A 16803-nucleotide genomic window follows, 5' to 3' on the forward strand; every position below is an offset into this window, starting at 1 on the left:
CCCTTTACGTCACTTTCCAGGTTTTTTCAGGCAATTCGAAAACTTTAGTTTTCCAAAGATCCAAGAATAGCATTTTATTCCTATGCCAAGGCAGACAGAGAAATTGATAAATGCATTTTGGTAGATTGAACCAGGGCAGGACTTACTCAGTTGATGGTAGGGCGTTGGGGAGAGTTACAAAACAAAGAGATCTAGGGGTACATGTTCATAGCTCCTTGAAAGTGGAGTCACAGGTGGACAGTGATGAAGAAGGCATTCAGCATGCTTGGTTTCATTGATCAGAACATAGAATACAGGAGCTGGGACATCTTGAAGTTGTAAAGACATTGGTAAGGCCACACTTGGAATACTGTGTACAGTTCTGGTCACCCTATTATAGAAAGGATATTATTAAACAAGAAAGAGTGCAAAAAAGAGATACTAGGATGCTACCTGGACTTGATGGTTTGAGTTATAAGGGGAGGCTGGATAGACTAGGACATTTTTCTCCGGAGCGTAGAAGGCTTCGGGGTGATCTTATAGCGGTCTATAAAATAATGAGGCTAGATAGTCAATACCTTTTCCCAAAGGTAGGGGAGTCTAAAACTGGAGGGCATAGGTTTAAGGTGGGTGGGGAAGAGGAACAAAAGGATCCAGAGGGGCAATTTGTTCATCTCAGAGGGTGGTGAGAGATAGTAGTAGGGGCGGGTACAATTTTGTCTTTTAAAAAGCATTTAGAAGTTAGATGGGTATAGAGGGATATGGGCCAAATGCGGGCAATTGGGACTAGCTTCGGGGTTTTAAAAAAAAGGGCGGCATGGACAAGTTGGGCCGAAGGTCCTGTTTCCATGCTGTAAATATGACTTTATGACTCTATGATTACATATATATTGCCACCAGCTTTCCTGTTCTCATCGGCTTTAGAAAAATTCTTCTCCAGCCACGTCTTTGTTACCCCTTCCACAAAAATTCTCTCCTTTCTATCCCGGTTTCCATAGAAACCCTACAGTGCAGAAAGAGACCATTCGGCCCATCGAGTCTGCACCAACAACAATCCCACCCAGGCCCTATCCCCATATCCCTACATATTTACCTGCTAATCCCTCTAACCCTCATATTTACCCACTAATCCCTCTAATCTACGCATCCCGGGACACTAAGGGGCAATTTAGCTTGGCCAGTCAACCTAATCCGCACATCTCTGGACTGTGGGAGGAAACTGGAGCACCCGGGGGAAACCCACGCAGACACGGGGAGAAAGTGCAAACTCCGCACAGTGACCCGAGCCGGGAATCGAACCCAGGTCCCTGGAGCTGTGAAGCAGCAGTGCTAACCACTATGCTACTGTGCCGCTCCTTCTTCGATGTACTAAATCAGTGACATTTTGTTGTACTTGTTATTTTAAAGTTTATTTATTAGTGTCACAAGTCAACTTACATTAACACTGCAATGAAGTTACTGTGAAAATCCCCTAGTTGCCAAACACTGACACCTGTTCGTGTACACGGAGGGAAAATCTAGCATGGCCAATGCACCTAACCAGCATATCTTTTGGACCGTGGGAGGAAACCGGAGCACCTGGAGGAAACCCACGCAGACACCGAGAAAACGTGCAGACTCCACACAGACCGTGACCCAAGTTGGAAATTAAATCCAGATCCCTAAGCTCTGTGAGGCAGCAGTGCCACCGTGCTACTTGAGCCCAAGGGAAATGCTTGCTACTATTATTGATGTATCTAAGGTATGATGTGGAGATGCCGGCGTTGGACTGGGGTAAACACAGTAAGAAGTTTAACAACACCAGGTTAAATTCCAACAGGTTTATTTGATAGCAAAAGCCACACAAGCTTTCGGAGCTCTAAGCCCCTTCTTCAGGTGAGTGGGAATTCTGTTCACAAACAGAGCTTATAAAGACACAAACTTAATTTACATGAATAATGGTTGGAATGCGAATACTTACAACTAATCAAGTCTTTAAGGAACAAAACAATGTGAGTGGAGAGAGCATCAAGACAGGCTAAAAAGATGTGTATTGTCTCCAGACAAGACAGCCAGTGAAATTCTGCAGGTCTAGGCAACTGTGGGGGTTACAAATAATGTGACATGAACCCAATATCCCGGTTGAGGCCGTCCTCGTGTGTGCGGAACTTGGCTATCAGTTTCTGCTCAGCGACTCTGCGCTGTCGTGTGTCGCGAACGCTGCCTTGGAGAACGCTTACCCGAATATCAGAGGCCGAATGCCCGTGACCGCTGAAGTGCTCCCCAACAGGAAGACAAACTCCTCAGAAGACAAACACGGGACACAGTGGACAGAGTACCCTTCGTTGTCCAGTACTTCCCCGGAGCGGAGAAGCTACGGCATCTCCTCCGGAGCCTTCAACATGTCATTGATGAAGACGAACATCTCGCCAAGGCCATCCCCACACCCCCACCTCTTGCCTTCAAACAACCGCACAACCTCAAACAGACCATTGTCCGCAGCAAACTACCCAGCCTTCAGGAGAACAGTGACCATGACACAACACAACCCTGCCACAGCAACCTCTGCAAGACGTGCCGGATCATCGACACAGATGCCATCATCTCACGTGAGAACACCATCCACCAGGTACACGGTACATACTCTTGCAATTCGGCCAACGTTGTCTACCTGATACGCTGCAAGAAAGGATGTCCCGAGGCATGGTACATTGGGGAAACTATGCAGAGGCTGCGACAACGGATGAATGAACACCGCTCGACAATCACCAGGCAAGACTGTTCTCTTCCTGTTGGGGAGCACTTCAGCGGTCACGGGCATTCGGCCTCTGATATTCGGGTAAGCGTTCTCCAAGGCGGCCATCGTGACACATGACAGCGCAGAGTCGCTGAGCAGAAACTGATAGCCAAGTTCCGCACACACGAGGACGGCCTCAACCGGGATATTGGGTTCATGTCACATTATTTGTAACCCCCACAGTTGCCTAGACCTGCAGAGTTTCACTGGCTGTCTTGTCTGGAGACAATACACATCTTTTTAGCCTGTCTTGATGCTCTCTCCACTCACATTGTTTTGTTCCTTAAAGACTTGATTAGTTGTAAGTATTCGCATTCCAACCATTATTCATGTAAATTGAGTTTGTGTCTTTATGAGCTCTGTTTGTGAACAGAATTCCCACTCACCTGAAGAAGGGGCTTAGAGCTCCGAAAGCTTGTGTGGCTTTTGCTACCAAATAAACCTGTTGGACTTTAACCTGGTGTTGTTAAACTTCTGACTGTATCTAAGGTACACAGATATTGGTGGGTACTGTAAGTTTCAGGGCAATCCTCCATATTTTAAAAGGACTCGGAAGAAACCTGACAGTTTAAAAGTGGCCAACTCTGGCTGCTGGCTGATGGAAACCTCCCAGAAGGCTTGGCAGGACAAACATAACCTGCCTGTGGACTGTGCTAAGAAAAAGGTGTGAGCCCCCTGAATATGCAAGTGGCCAGAAAGGCAGACACACCAGTGATCTAATCATCAGAAGGACAAAGGACAGTAAACAGACCAGCAGGGAGTCAATGGCCACAGAAATCGGCCCATCCACAGAAGACAAGAAGACCCATCCCACTAATGGGATACCGTTCAGGAAGCTCTGGAGGAGCATTAAGCAGACATTGAAATAATGACCCACGGGGGGTCAAGGCAGTTCCAGTCTTTGTGTTTGGACTTGACTCAATTAAACTGCGACTGCCGGTGATCGAAAGCCCCTTTGTCCTTGAAAATCACCTACGGGGACAGGGAAGTTGGTTGTTAAATTAGGCTGAAGTTAAGATCAAGAGAGGCAAACAAGTGAGAGAAGACAGGCAAGCAAGAGAGAAGCAGACAAGCAGGACCAAGCTCTCTTCCAGGCTGACAAGCAAGAGAGTCAGACAAGCAGGACCGAGCTCTCTTCCAGAATCGCAAGCTGAGAGGCAGACAAGCAAGGAGCTCTCTTCCAGAATTGCAAGCTGATGTGCAGAGGTGAAGTCCAACAGCAGCCCAGTTTCGACCCTGCACTAAGATATTCGAGCCCACCACAAAGGAACCCCTTTTAGAATTGAGAGTATCCCAGCCAACCTTGTGAAGCTTCTGAGGATAGGATAGAGGTTGAGGCAAGCGGAGGGGTGATGTATTGTAAGTTTAAAGTTCAGTAATCTTGTTTTGAACTGTGTAAAGTAAGATTTTACTTTGTACCCGTTAGCATTTCTCCCATAGTGATAGTATAAAGTATAAGTTTTATTCATGTGTGGTGGGGTATTGGAGAGGTTGATTCTATTGTTAAATAAATCACTAAGTTTTGAAACTCGTTTGGAGTCAGTCTTGCCTTTATTCTCTCATCAGCGCACTCTGGCGAGGTCACAGTTTCAATATCCCGTACCATAAATCCGGAGTCGAGAACCGAGGGTGATCTGAGCGATCCGAACCCGCTCACTCAAGGGAGACTGCTGGTCAGGAGATAAAAAGGACAGAGTCTCTCTGTTCTCTCTCTTGGAGGCCTACTCGAGTGGAGTGGGTGCAGGGTGGCCATTGTCCCACCGACAAGGGAGAGAACCACTCAGGCCTTGGTGGTTTTGGGATGGCTGTGTGATATAAGTATCACGTTACCGGTCAGGTATAAACGGTGAGCCTGGTTCAGCGCTCTCTCCTGCGGAGTTGCCCCTGTGCAGCATTCCCTGGCCTTTGAAATTTCAAGGCCTGTAAGAGAGAGACACTCGCAGCTAATGGCAGACCCCCAAATACCGGCTTGTAAGTGGAGTAAAGAGAAAGATCCCGTTACAGTACAAAAGAGTGCTGTTAGGATTTGGCCAAAATTAAGCTTGAAAAAACTTGTCTCATCTAGTTTGTGTTGGTCAAGGGGTCAAATGGAGAGGTGGAGCTGGGTGCCGTCAGTAAACTTATGCAGCCCACATGCCGCTGACGATATTACCAATGGAAGGGTTATAATTCATGAGGTGGAGAAGTCGAAGGAGAAGTCCATATGAATGGACAATGTAGGTCTTATATCATAAAGGGGACAAAATATTCAAATGATGCTCCAACTCACATCAATCCAAATAATTAACATCTCCTTCAATATCCAGAGTTAGAATTAGACCATTTTTCCTATTTTAATTTATTGTAATTAAGCAACAGCAACAAAATGACTACCATTTTAACATTGTGTTCTATAAAAAGAGTTGCCATTTGTCTTGTGTTTAAAAACTAAACATTTTTCTTTATATGTAGCCAGTCTGTTCAATGTAATTTATTAATAATAAATGACCTTTAACATTGTTTGTTTTTGTAATCCTTCAAAACAATTCAGAGAGACTTCTTTTCTTCACTCTTGGAATGAGGGCATTACTGCAAGACCAGCAATTATTGCCCAGTACTAATTAATTGCCCAAGAAGATGGTGATGAGCCATGTTCTTGAACCACTGCAGTTTGGGTGATGAAGATACAATACTGTTAGGGAGAAAGTTCCAGTATTTTGACCCAATAATGAGGAAGGAACCCAATATATGGTGTGATTTGGAGGACAATTTGCAGGTGGGGTTGTTTCCATGGGCCTGCTACCCTTGTTCTTCTAGGCGTTAAAAAGTCATGGGTTTGCAAGGTGCTGTCAAAAAGCCCTGGTGAATTGCTGCAGTGCAAATTGCAGATGGTACAAACTGCTAGTACTATGTGTCAATCGCGAATGTCTCATTGTCAGGATCGACAAAGGAGTGGTGATGGAGGAATCTTGAATGTGGGCATAAAGATATGATTGACTGTGTCAAGCTATTGGCTGACTGGCGTGTGATATAACTTTGCCATTTTTGGCGCAGGTCCCTAGATGTACTGAGGAATTCTTTGCCGTCAGTAGGCTGTTGCGTCTGATGCTGAAGGCAATGCAGGGCAGCCCTGATTTTAGTCTCAAATGACTTTCTTACAGGCGGCGTGATGTCATTTAAGAATTGACCACACGGCTGAAGGTATGGAGTCACATAATCCAGGTCGGTGAAAGAATGCAGATTTTGTTCCCTAATGACATTAGTGAACTGGATGAGATTTTTAGTAGGTAATGGTAATTTCATGATCATGATTATTGATACTGGAATTTTTATTTCAGTTTTACTTAATTAACTGACTTTAAATTCCCAGTTGATAAGATATAATTTGACCTAATTATCTTCACAAGACGAGTTGAAGACTCTGGGTTGTTAGTCCAGTAACATATCTCTCTACTAGTGCACTCTGTTACTGCTCTTAAATTTTCCAACATTAGTATGAACAACCCATCTGCTCAAAATTAGAATTTAAATCAAGTGCTCAAGAACTCAGTCTAAAATGAGAGAAATTCATGGAGTGAACAATAGATTTCTAGACATTAAAGACATCAAGTGATAGTGCAGGAAAGTGGTGTTGAGGTAGAAGATCAGCCATGATCTAGTTGAACAGCATAACAGACTCAAGAGGCCTAATGGTCTACTCCTGCTCCTATTTCTTCTGTTCCCAAGTACCTAAATTTAATGTAAGAGTGAAATGAAGTGTACACAGGATGTACAAAAGACCACAAAGGAAACCGTGGCAATAATAGCTAGAGTACCTGTTTTTTCTTGAGAGCTTCTTTTGCTTCAATTGCTTTACTGGATGCAACACAAGATTTATGGTTCGCCTTTGTGACTGCAGAACTATATCCTGCCTTTACCAGGCTTGTGGAGGTAGGAGGCCCCTAGGGGAAATAAAGGTAGCACAATAACTTAATTGCATTGCAACTGCAATGGAATGTTAACTAGTGTGCGCAATTTTGACTGCAGAACCAAGTTGCAGGAATAAATATCTAATCATAATACTCAGGTAACACTGGTTAACTTCCAATGGCACAATTTTGTTAGTCATGTACTTCAGAATGATCAGTCTAGTCTGGGCTTCAAATAAGTAATGGTGAGGTATATCTACGTTACCATTTAATAACCACTATTCCTTGCAGATGACAGAGAATTGTCATTTCCTTGCAGTTTCTAATATAATCTTCGACACGAGATAAAATATTTTTTCCTGAATTATATACTTTAGTTTTACTTACCTTGGGTCTACATCCCCGGTTCTGCAATTCCGTATACAGCCAAAAACATATTTTTATCCAACTAACCAAGCTATTTGCAAACCAATTAAAATTTGATCACCTCTTTATCTCTTTTCTCAAGGGAAAAATTCCGAAGTACACATTCTTTAGTCATGCATTCTTGTGTGTTGACATGAACATTACATTCCTGTGTTGAATCTTCTGTCATATCATGACACCCATTTTGAAGGGAAAATAAATATGGGTATTTATCATTTTACAGTTAAGGACTGAGGCGAGGAGAAATCTCTTCACCTAGAGAGTGGTGAATCTGTGGCATTCACTACCACAGAAAGTAGTTGAGGCCAAAAGGTTGAGAGATTACAAGAATAAATTCGATGTAGCTCTTGGGGCTGAAGGGAAATGGGGGAGTGGGGGGAGAGGGAGCAGGATCAGGATATTGCATTTGATGATCAGCCATGATCAAAATGAATGGCAGAGCAGGCTCAAAGGGCCAAATTGACTACTCCTGCTTCTATTTTCTATGTTCCTACGACCCTTTGCTGTGCAATCTGATATCTTGTTGTCTTTCTCTTTAAAACTTGCTGGTTTATGGTGTTACTGATCTTCCATCTCTTTCCACTTTCAATGTACTCATGAAAAGTACAAATTTTTTGCTACCTTTGGTCAAATCTTATTTACACAGTTGCATTTTTTCTCTTTATTCTTTCATGGGACGTGACAAAAGTGGATCCATCACTTTGCTATCTACAATTTCAAAACGTCCAATTTACTTCCACTGCTTTGGTGTAATCTGCAAACTTGGGCATCTTAAACAGAATCCAGTAACCAATATTTATAAAACCAAGTTAGCACAAACTCCAATCTCGCATAGCTCTCAAGGCATACAATGGAGCAATTCATGTTACGCCGACTAGGGGGGGGCGGGGGGTCATGTTACGCTGACTAGGGTCGGGGGGGAAGCTCACAACATCTTGTATTCGTAGAATTTACTTCATGTGTTACTTTTGCCTTTACCAACTTGGGTCTTCTTTATTGCAAATATTGAGAGCATCCTTTCAGCTGCCTTTATTATTTCTCACACTTGCCCCCCACCCACCCTTGTCGACCAAGCCAAATCCTTCAACTAAACTTCACTCTTGCCGCAGCCTTAAAACCACATTGCTCTTTACCGTCTCTTTTGCCTCTTCATGCTCTCTGAGCTCATCTTGTCCACAGGACCTATCTTCTACTCTCAAGTGCTGATTACCCAACTTCTCTTTCAGGCCTCTATTGTAGGTATTGTAAACATGTCCCTCTCAATTTCAACATAATCATTGCCATGGGTTCCTCAAAAGAAATCCATCAATTCTGTTCTTGAAAATTACTGCCATATCCTCAACCTCTTTCCTGTCCCAATTTCTTGATACTGTTGTCACTTTGCAACTCCATGCCCATCTTTTCTGCAACTCAATTTTTAAAACTCTTCAATTTCTGACCCTGACATAACTTTGAAGCAGACCTAAATTAAGTCATAAATAATATTCTTGTGAATGAGATGTGCTTGCATTATTTCTATATCCTTTCTGTCGACTCTTCATCCATTTTCATTTCACTGAAATCATCGATGCTTGCCTCCATGTCAATTACAGCCAGAGAATCTCCGTTACCATTTAATAACCACTACTCCTTGCAGATGACAGAGAATCTCCAGCAATGGCTTCCTTCTAGCCTTCACATTAATATCTTTATCATCACCACAGACCAATCCTTGGCTTCCTCCCTTTCATCCACATGTAGCATAAAAACAAGAAAAATAGATCAGCTTCCATATCTATAATGAGGCCAAGCTCAACCACTCCACCTTTTTGTCCACTTCTGTACGGCTTTTAAGATGTTAGAGTGCTTGTCCAAAATCTAGTCCTGGTTGAGTCACAATTAACAATAAAACATCAGGGACGCTGAAGCTATCACTGCCGGTTACCGTCAAAAATTTCATACACTCACTTCAGGCTCCATCCTCTTCCGTGGCCATCATCCGACTGAACTGGTTTGAAATTTCAGTATCATATTCAATCTTTAGTTGAATTTCCAACTCTTACATCACGCCTACTGCTAAAATTCTGTCGCCTACATCCTACCCAGCATTATCCCTTCACCTACATTACTTTCCTGACTTGCACTAGTTTCCAGTGCACGAAACCTCAAATTTAAACTTTTCACACACTTGCTTAAATCCCTTCAAGACCAAGCTGCTCTCTATCATTGCTACATTAAAAAGTGTTAAATAAATGCAAATTGTTTTTGTGAATCAAAACATAAAAGTAGAATATTCATTACCTGTGAAGCTTCTCCACTAGCTCCAAACTGGCTTGAACTGGTTTGTGTCCCATCAGGCTGACTTCCACTCAATGACCCAAGTCGTTGCTTTACTGATGTATTTGTTAGTACAAAAGACCCTGGGTTTTGGTTTCGATTTAATATCTGAAACATAGATAAAAGATTTATGATTGTGGGAGTTATTATTCAACACATGACTTTTTTATTCACATTTATTTTTTAGGATTTTATAACCTTTGTTTGTATATTCTGAACAGGATCCTTGGCCCTATGGAAACTTGGATTCAAAACTAGGTCAGATGAGATGAAAATGACCTCTTAGGTTTGATTTATTAAGGCACAGATGGAGGCCATTCAGCTGATCGGGCCCATGCTGGTTATAGGGTCCAAAGACTTAAAAAGTAATTAAAAGGAACAAGGTACTTAAAAGGAATTATTGTATAACTTATTCTTTGCAATGTTATAAGCATAAGGTTTAACAACATATACAAATTAATTAATTAGACTGATTATAGAAGGAAACACGACTACTTAAAAACAGGAATAACACATATAGCACTAGTGAAATCACCAGTTGCTAATGTTTAGCAGAAACTAAATTTTCAATTTCCCACTTACTCTTATTGTCAGTCCTGCGGGATATCACTCAAAATCCAGTTTTGCAGCCTTTATTTCAGAGGCAAAGAAAGAAGAGGGAAGTAAAAGAAAATAAAGGATAGAAAAAGGAAAGAAGAAAGAAAAGGAAAAGAAAGAAATTGAAATGCATGAGCACAGGCAGTAAAAGTGAAGCAGGAGAAAGAGAAACCAAAGTGATGGAGGAGGTGGCAGAGGTATTTGGTATTATCAATATCCTAATGGGGGAAGGGGGTTGGGGGTGTCTGTGGCAGGCCCTTTTCTTCATCAGTGATTGTACCTACAACTTTTTCAGCCTTTCATTGTATTAAATCATAGAATCATAGAAACCCTACAGTGCAGAAGGAGGCCATTCGGCCCATCGAGTCTGCACCGACCACAATCCCACCCAGGCCCTACCCCCACATATTTTACCCGCTAATCCCTCTAACCTACGCATCTCAGGGGCAATTTTAACCTGGCCAATCAACCTAACCCGCACATCTTTGGACTGTGGGAGGAAACCGGAGCACCCGGAGGAAACCCACGCAAACACGAGGAGAATGTGCAAACTCCACACAGACAGTGACCCGAGCCGGGAATCGAACCCGGGACCCTGGAGCTGTGAAGCAGCAGTGCTAACCACTGTGCTACCGTGCCGCCCTACTTTGTGTAACTATTTAATGCAAAAAGCCATACTTTGTGTAACTATTTAATGCAAAAAGGTTGCAAAGCACTAAAACATTCTTTCATCCATCATAAAATATAGTCACTTTCCTTTTATTTTAAGGTGAGGCAACATAATTTGCAACACACCTGACTTCAGAGGGAAAGCACTAATTTGTTTTGTCAACAGACTATAACAAGCGTCATGTAGAAAAAACACCAACGAAAAAAGGCACTTCGTCAATAGTTTATTCAAGGCTGAAATTCATTGGAGCAATTATGGATGTGAAGTTATATCGTGTTGCTTTATAGTAAACAGAACAAACATGCTAAACTATTGCCACAATGGCCCCTCATTTTAATGAAAATGCAGAATAGATTAAAATCATGATTGCTGGAAACTGAGTACGTTTGGGATTTGATCTGAACCCTCTATATGGAGGCATACAAAAAAATGGACTGTCTATTTAAACAGATTCACTTTTAACTGGATTGGTATTTAGTATAAAATTACTCATGCAAATTTAATTAACTATCAGTACATTTGGAGTCCACTCACGTACTTCATTTTTTGTAATGGGATCTACGCTCTTATCTGATTCCCTTAAGGTGTCATTGGGTTAGATAAAGTGAGTACTAGTTTTTGTTTCCAGATAGTTGAAAAATCTTTATGTTGAATATAGGATATGCATCAGTTTGATTATTGAAGTGTTAAAAGTGCAGTAAAATAGTAAAACAGTACCTTATGAACAGTGCTGTGCTGTGACACTGCTAACTGTTGTGTCTGTACTTGCTGATGCTGTTGTTGATGTTGAACTCCATTGTTCTCTCTGTGCCAGTATACCCTAATAAATCTGTTGTTCAATACTGCTGCAGTGCTGGAAATGGCCCGTTTTGCCTCCTCGTTATGCGAGTATTGAATGAGAGCTGCTTCTGGATCACCACCAAAGGCAACCTGTGGGATTAAGTGGAAGGAGGGGAGTGGGTGGAAACAATACATTGAATGCAATGTTGGCACATTCATTTGACAAAATAATAGCTTCAGGTTCTATTTGTGCCTGCCATTGGAAATGGTGTTCAGCTGATCCAAGCAGGACTCCTTTGTTTCATCATTAAAATTACAGTTGGCACATAATGTTAGCTAAAATGTCTTAAGAATATTGCATTAATCATAAAAGTGTGGTTATTTATTTCCATGGTAAAAGTGTCATCCTAGTAAATGATTTAACTTGTCCATTTTGTTACAGTGCAATGGTTATTGATTCAAGTGTTAAGCCAACGAGAGTGTTTGTGCTGGAGGCCAAAATATATATGGATGTAACACTGATATTCCAACAACCACACGTTTGATCCTTGACATGCTACTCAATTTTGGAGGCAGTTTTCTCAAACATGTTTTGAAACCATCAAGGAAACAGGCCATATTAGGTTTAGTGATGAGTAATAACTAGAATTAGTTATCAAATGGTAAGGGCACATCTTGAATGGTCACTTTTACATGTTTGCAAGTTGATATTGGATTTGAGAAGAAGAAAAACAAAAGTTTTAAATCTAATTTTCAGGAGGCTAAGAAACAAATTAATCCAGTTTCCATCTTAGCCTGCACCAGGTCCAGCTCATTCATCACTCATTCTTCCTAACCAATAATGGTCCCCAGTACCTCAAATTCAGAATCTCATGCTAAAAAACACTCAAGATCTCCCATCTCCTCATCTACGTGCCTTGCTACAGTCCTGCAAAAATCGCCATCAAACTTACCATTCCTCGGACTCTGACCTTTTGTGAAACCCTCCCTTCCTTCAAATACCATTCTTAGGCATGTCTTCCACGCTGAGCTCGTGGGTTTGGTGTTTCTTCTCAACTGTTTCATTTTCTGCATTTCTTTCCTCCTTTAACAACCTCCTTAACACCTCCCTTTTTAATCAAGATTTTGAATTCCTCCTAAAATCTTGCTCTTTGTTTTAGTGCCATTTTTATCTGATTATACATCTACAAGGTCCTTTCCTATATTAAATGCACAATATATATAAAACTTATTTTTAAAACTACCTTATCAAAACCGGTGATAATCGTGTGGACCTCTAACAATCTCCTCTGCGCCAAGCAGAATAACCCTTGCTAACAGTCACCATTCCTGGAACCATTCTAGTAAATCAAAAGGATCATTGTAAACTGGATGGGAATTTGTCTGATATTTATGACACCTCCTCATTCCTCCAGTGAACTTAGATACTGTTTCACAAAGAATTTAAATACTAAATATACTCTCTTGTGGTTAACTAGTACATTGCCTTTTCACCTCTAAAGTCAGCTTCCAAATCCAACCTAATACCTCTCACTACTTGATACAAGTCAAACAGATTTTGGTGCACCGATCACTGATTTGCAATATTCAGGGAGGGTAGGATAGCGTGCATGGAAAGTAGGAAGTTCACTTTGAAAGTTTGTAGTTAAACAATATCAATGGGATTGAGTAACAGATACAGTTTTACAAACAGCAAACTAATCAAAAATAAAAAGCTTCATGTGTCTCAACCTTGTATTCTCAGCACCCTCCTTTATAGAACCATAGAAAATTACAGCTTAGAAACAGGCCTTTTGGCCCTTCTTGTCTGTACTGAACCATTTTTTGCCTAGTGCCACTGACCTGCACTTGGACCATATCCCTCCACACACCTCTCATCCATGAACCCGTCCAAGTTTTTCTTAAATGTTAAAAGTGACCCCGCATTTACCACTTTATCCGGCAGCTCATTCCACACTCCCACCACTCTCTGCGTGAAGAAGCCCCCCCTAATATTCCCTTTAAACTTTTCTCCTTTCACCCTTAACCCATGCCCTCTGGTTTTTTCTCCCCTAGCCTCAGCGGAAAAAGCCTGCTTGCATTCACTCTATCTATACCCATCAAAATCTTATACACCTCTATCAAATCTCCCCTCAATCTTCTACGCTCCAGGGAATAAAGTCCCAACCTATTCAATCTCTCTCTGTAACTCAGCTTCTCAAGTCCTGGCAACATCCTTGTGAACCTTCTCTGCATTCTTTCAACCTTATTTACATCCTTCCTGTAACTAGGTGACCAAAACTGTACACAATACTCCAAATTCGGCCTCACCAATGCCTTATATAACCTTGATGTGGAGATGCCGGCGTTGGACTGGGGTAAACACAGTAAGAAGTTTAACAACACCAGGTTAAAGTCCAACAGGTTTATTTGGTAGCTTTTGGTGTGGCTTTTGCTACCAAATAAACCTGTTGGACTTTAACCTGGTGTTGCTAAACTTCTTATTATATAACCTTACCATAACACTCCAACTTTTATACTCGATACTCCGATTTATAAAGGCCAATGTACCAAAGGCACTCTTTACGACCCTATCCACCTGTGACGTCACTTTTAGGGAATTCTGTACCTGTTTTCCCAGATCCCTCTGTTCAACTGCACTCTTCAGAGTCCTACCATTTACCCTGTATGTTCTACTTTGGTTTGTCCTTCCAAAGTGCAATATCTCACACTTGTCTGCGTTAAATTCCATTTGCCATTTTTCAGCCCATTTTTCTAGTTGGTCCAAATCCCTCTGCAAGCTTTGAAAACCTTCCTCACTGTCCACTACACCTCCAATCTTTGTATCATCAGCAAACTTGCTGATCCAATTTACCACATTATCATCCAGATCATTGATATAGATGACAAACAACAATGGACCCAACACCGATCCCTGCAGCACACCACTAGTCACAGGCCTCCACTCAGAGAAGCAATCCTCCACAACCACTCTCTGGCTTCTTCCATTGAGCCAGTGTCTAATCCAATTTACTACCTCCCCATGTATACCTAGCGACTGAACCTTCCTAACTAACCTCCCATGAGGGACCTTGTCAAAGGCCTTGCTGAAATCCAGGTAGACAACATCCACCGCCTTCCCTTCATCCACTTTCCTGGTAACCTCCTCGAAAAACTCGAATAGATTGGTCAAACATGACCTACCACGCACAAAGCCATGTTGACTCTCCCTAATAAGTCCCTGTCTATCCAAATATTTGTAGATCCTATCCCTTATCACACCTTCCAATAACTTGCCCACCACCGACGTCAAACTTACTGGCCTATAATTTCCCGGATTTCTTTTGGAACCTTTTTTAAACAACGGAACAACATGAGCCACCCTCCAATCATCTGGCATCTCCTCCATGAATACTGACATTTTAAATATGTCTGCCAGGGCCCCTGCAAGTTCAACACTAGCTTCCCTCAAGGTCCGTGGGAATACCCTGTCCGGGGTATTATAGTAGCAAGGAATGGACAACTTATGCAAGCTAAGAAAAGCCGTTGAACAACTTCCAACTCTACTGCCTCAGATGAATGTTGGGCATCTCCTGGCAAGACAGAGGGCAAAATATGGAAGTCTAGCAAATTTGTAGGGACTCCCAGCAGGCTTGCTTTCAATGAGTCAGTGGCAACTCCATTGGCTGGGTTGGGTGAGCTGCATGTCCAAAGGCATGTTTTAATGGTGCACATGCAAATGGCATGAAAGCACATGTGCAATACAAAGATTTGCGAGTGAGACTTCAAGTTGACCAGGATCAGAGTCGACCCACGGAATGTCCTCGCTGCTGGCTGGAGTGCTTGGGAATCAGCAGTCAGGAAGGGCATGGCAAAAGCAGAGAAACAAAAATGGCAGGGAAGAGCTCGCCGTAGGAAAAGCATCAGTCGACCTTGGGTCAATGCTGTTCATGTGTGCCAGCTGTGGAAGAGACTGCAACTCATGAATTGGCTTCTGCAGATGTTCAATATGGGAGTGACATACAGTGCCATCATCTCCCATGACAGACAGTTGCCATATTTTGCACATAGGTCAGGCTTTGTGCTGATTTTTTGTAGTTGGTGTTTCAATTAGCAGCATTAAAGCCTTTCTCTTTGATGTACAGAATTTCATCTGAAAGCAGGTGAATTGTTGAACAGTAATATCTAATATCATTGCTCCTTTACAAATAAGAGGTATTGCTCCATTTTATCACGCCTTGAGGAAAAAAAGAATTTTAATTCCTTATAAAAACGATGTCAGTCTCCTTACCTGAATGTTGACAATAGTACCAAATTTGCTGAAATGCTCATTGAGTTGGGTAATGGTGTTCATTTCCCTTGGGATTTTGCGGACCTCTAGCTTTGTGTTATCGTAGGTGTGTTGAGGCTTCTTCTGAAACCCTTGCTTGTTTTGATGGTTAAAGTTTAGCCTGCTGATTTAAAGTAAAGTGCAACATTTACATAATGGCATCCAGGTCGCAAGCATTTCACAGTTTGGATAAGAATTTGCCCTCAACACTGGGCTGAAGTTAAAAATTGTGTCAAAGCTAAATTCTACACCAAATTTATGTTTTGGAGAAGTGAATGAAATCTGAAATTGGTGCATTCAAGTAACTGCTACTACAATATCCAACTCCCATTAATCTGATGTTGTGAAATATTAATTAGTCATTTTTTTAATGCTTAAATGAACAGATGTACATAAATATATAATTTCCTCCCCCAAAAATTCCAAACATGTAACCGTACATTGGCACACCTGCACTGCATATCAAAGGAGCTAAGTTTGAACCCCAAAAAAGCCTCCTATCTCAGCAGTCATGGGAACATGCAAAGACCAGGCTTGTAATCAAAATTCTGACCAATATTTCACATGTCATGTTCTGTTTGTTGCCCTTTTGACTTGGAAATGGAACAGATCCAAGTGAAAAGTACTTCAGGAATTATTTACATTAAAAGCAACAGAAACATCACATTCAACAAAAACAGAAAATGCTGGAAAATCTCAGCAGGTCTGACAGGATCTGTGGAGAGAGAATAGAGCTAACGTTTGGAGTCTGAAACGTCACATAAATAAGTTAATCAGCATGAACTGGATGGTACAGTCAGCATAAATCCACAACAGACTCATGGGATCCAATCCTTCTCCTTACTGGTTGCAACAGCCTGATGAAAGAAATTGGACTTGAGCATTCAGTACCACGCAGAAGCTAATTTAAGAGTATCTATTCCATGAAATGGTTATCATTCATTCCTTTCCAAGTTAATGGTAGAGCTAGGATTTGATTTGTCACATGTATTAGTATACACAGTGAAAAGTATTGTTTCTTGCGCGCTATACAGACAAAGCATACCGTTCATAGAGAAGGAAA

General features: G+C 41.7%; 1 protein-coding gene across 4 annotated transcripts in view; it reads right to left on the reverse strand.

Annotated features, from left to right (window-relative positions):
• The window catches only part of rbm27 (RNA binding motif protein 27), a 132137-nt gene that overhangs the window by 52904 nt on the left and 62430 nt on the right, over positions 1–16803 (reverse strand). For all 4 annotated transcript variants that reach the window (XM_078230693.1, XM_078230695.1, XM_078230696.1 and 1 more), the window contains 4 exons: positions 15702–15864; positions 11369–11581; positions 9349–9492; positions 6550–6675 (listed from right to left, as the gene is read on the reverse strand). In XM_078230693.1, coding sequence (XP_078086819.1) covers positions 6550–6675; positions 9349–9492; positions 11369–11581; positions 15702–15864 — 646 coding nt within the window. The remainder of the gene's footprint in view (positions 1–6549; positions 6676–9348; positions 9493–11368; positions 11582–15701; positions 15865–16803) is intronic.

Source organism: Mustelus asterias, chromosome 16 (genome assembly GCF_964213995.1).
Source record: "Mustelus asterias chromosome 16, sMusAst1.hap1.1, whole genome shotgun sequence".
In the NCBI taxonomy this organism is placed as follows: Eukaryota; Metazoa; Chordata; class Chondrichthyes; order Carcharhiniformes; family Triakidae; genus Mustelus; species Mustelus asterias.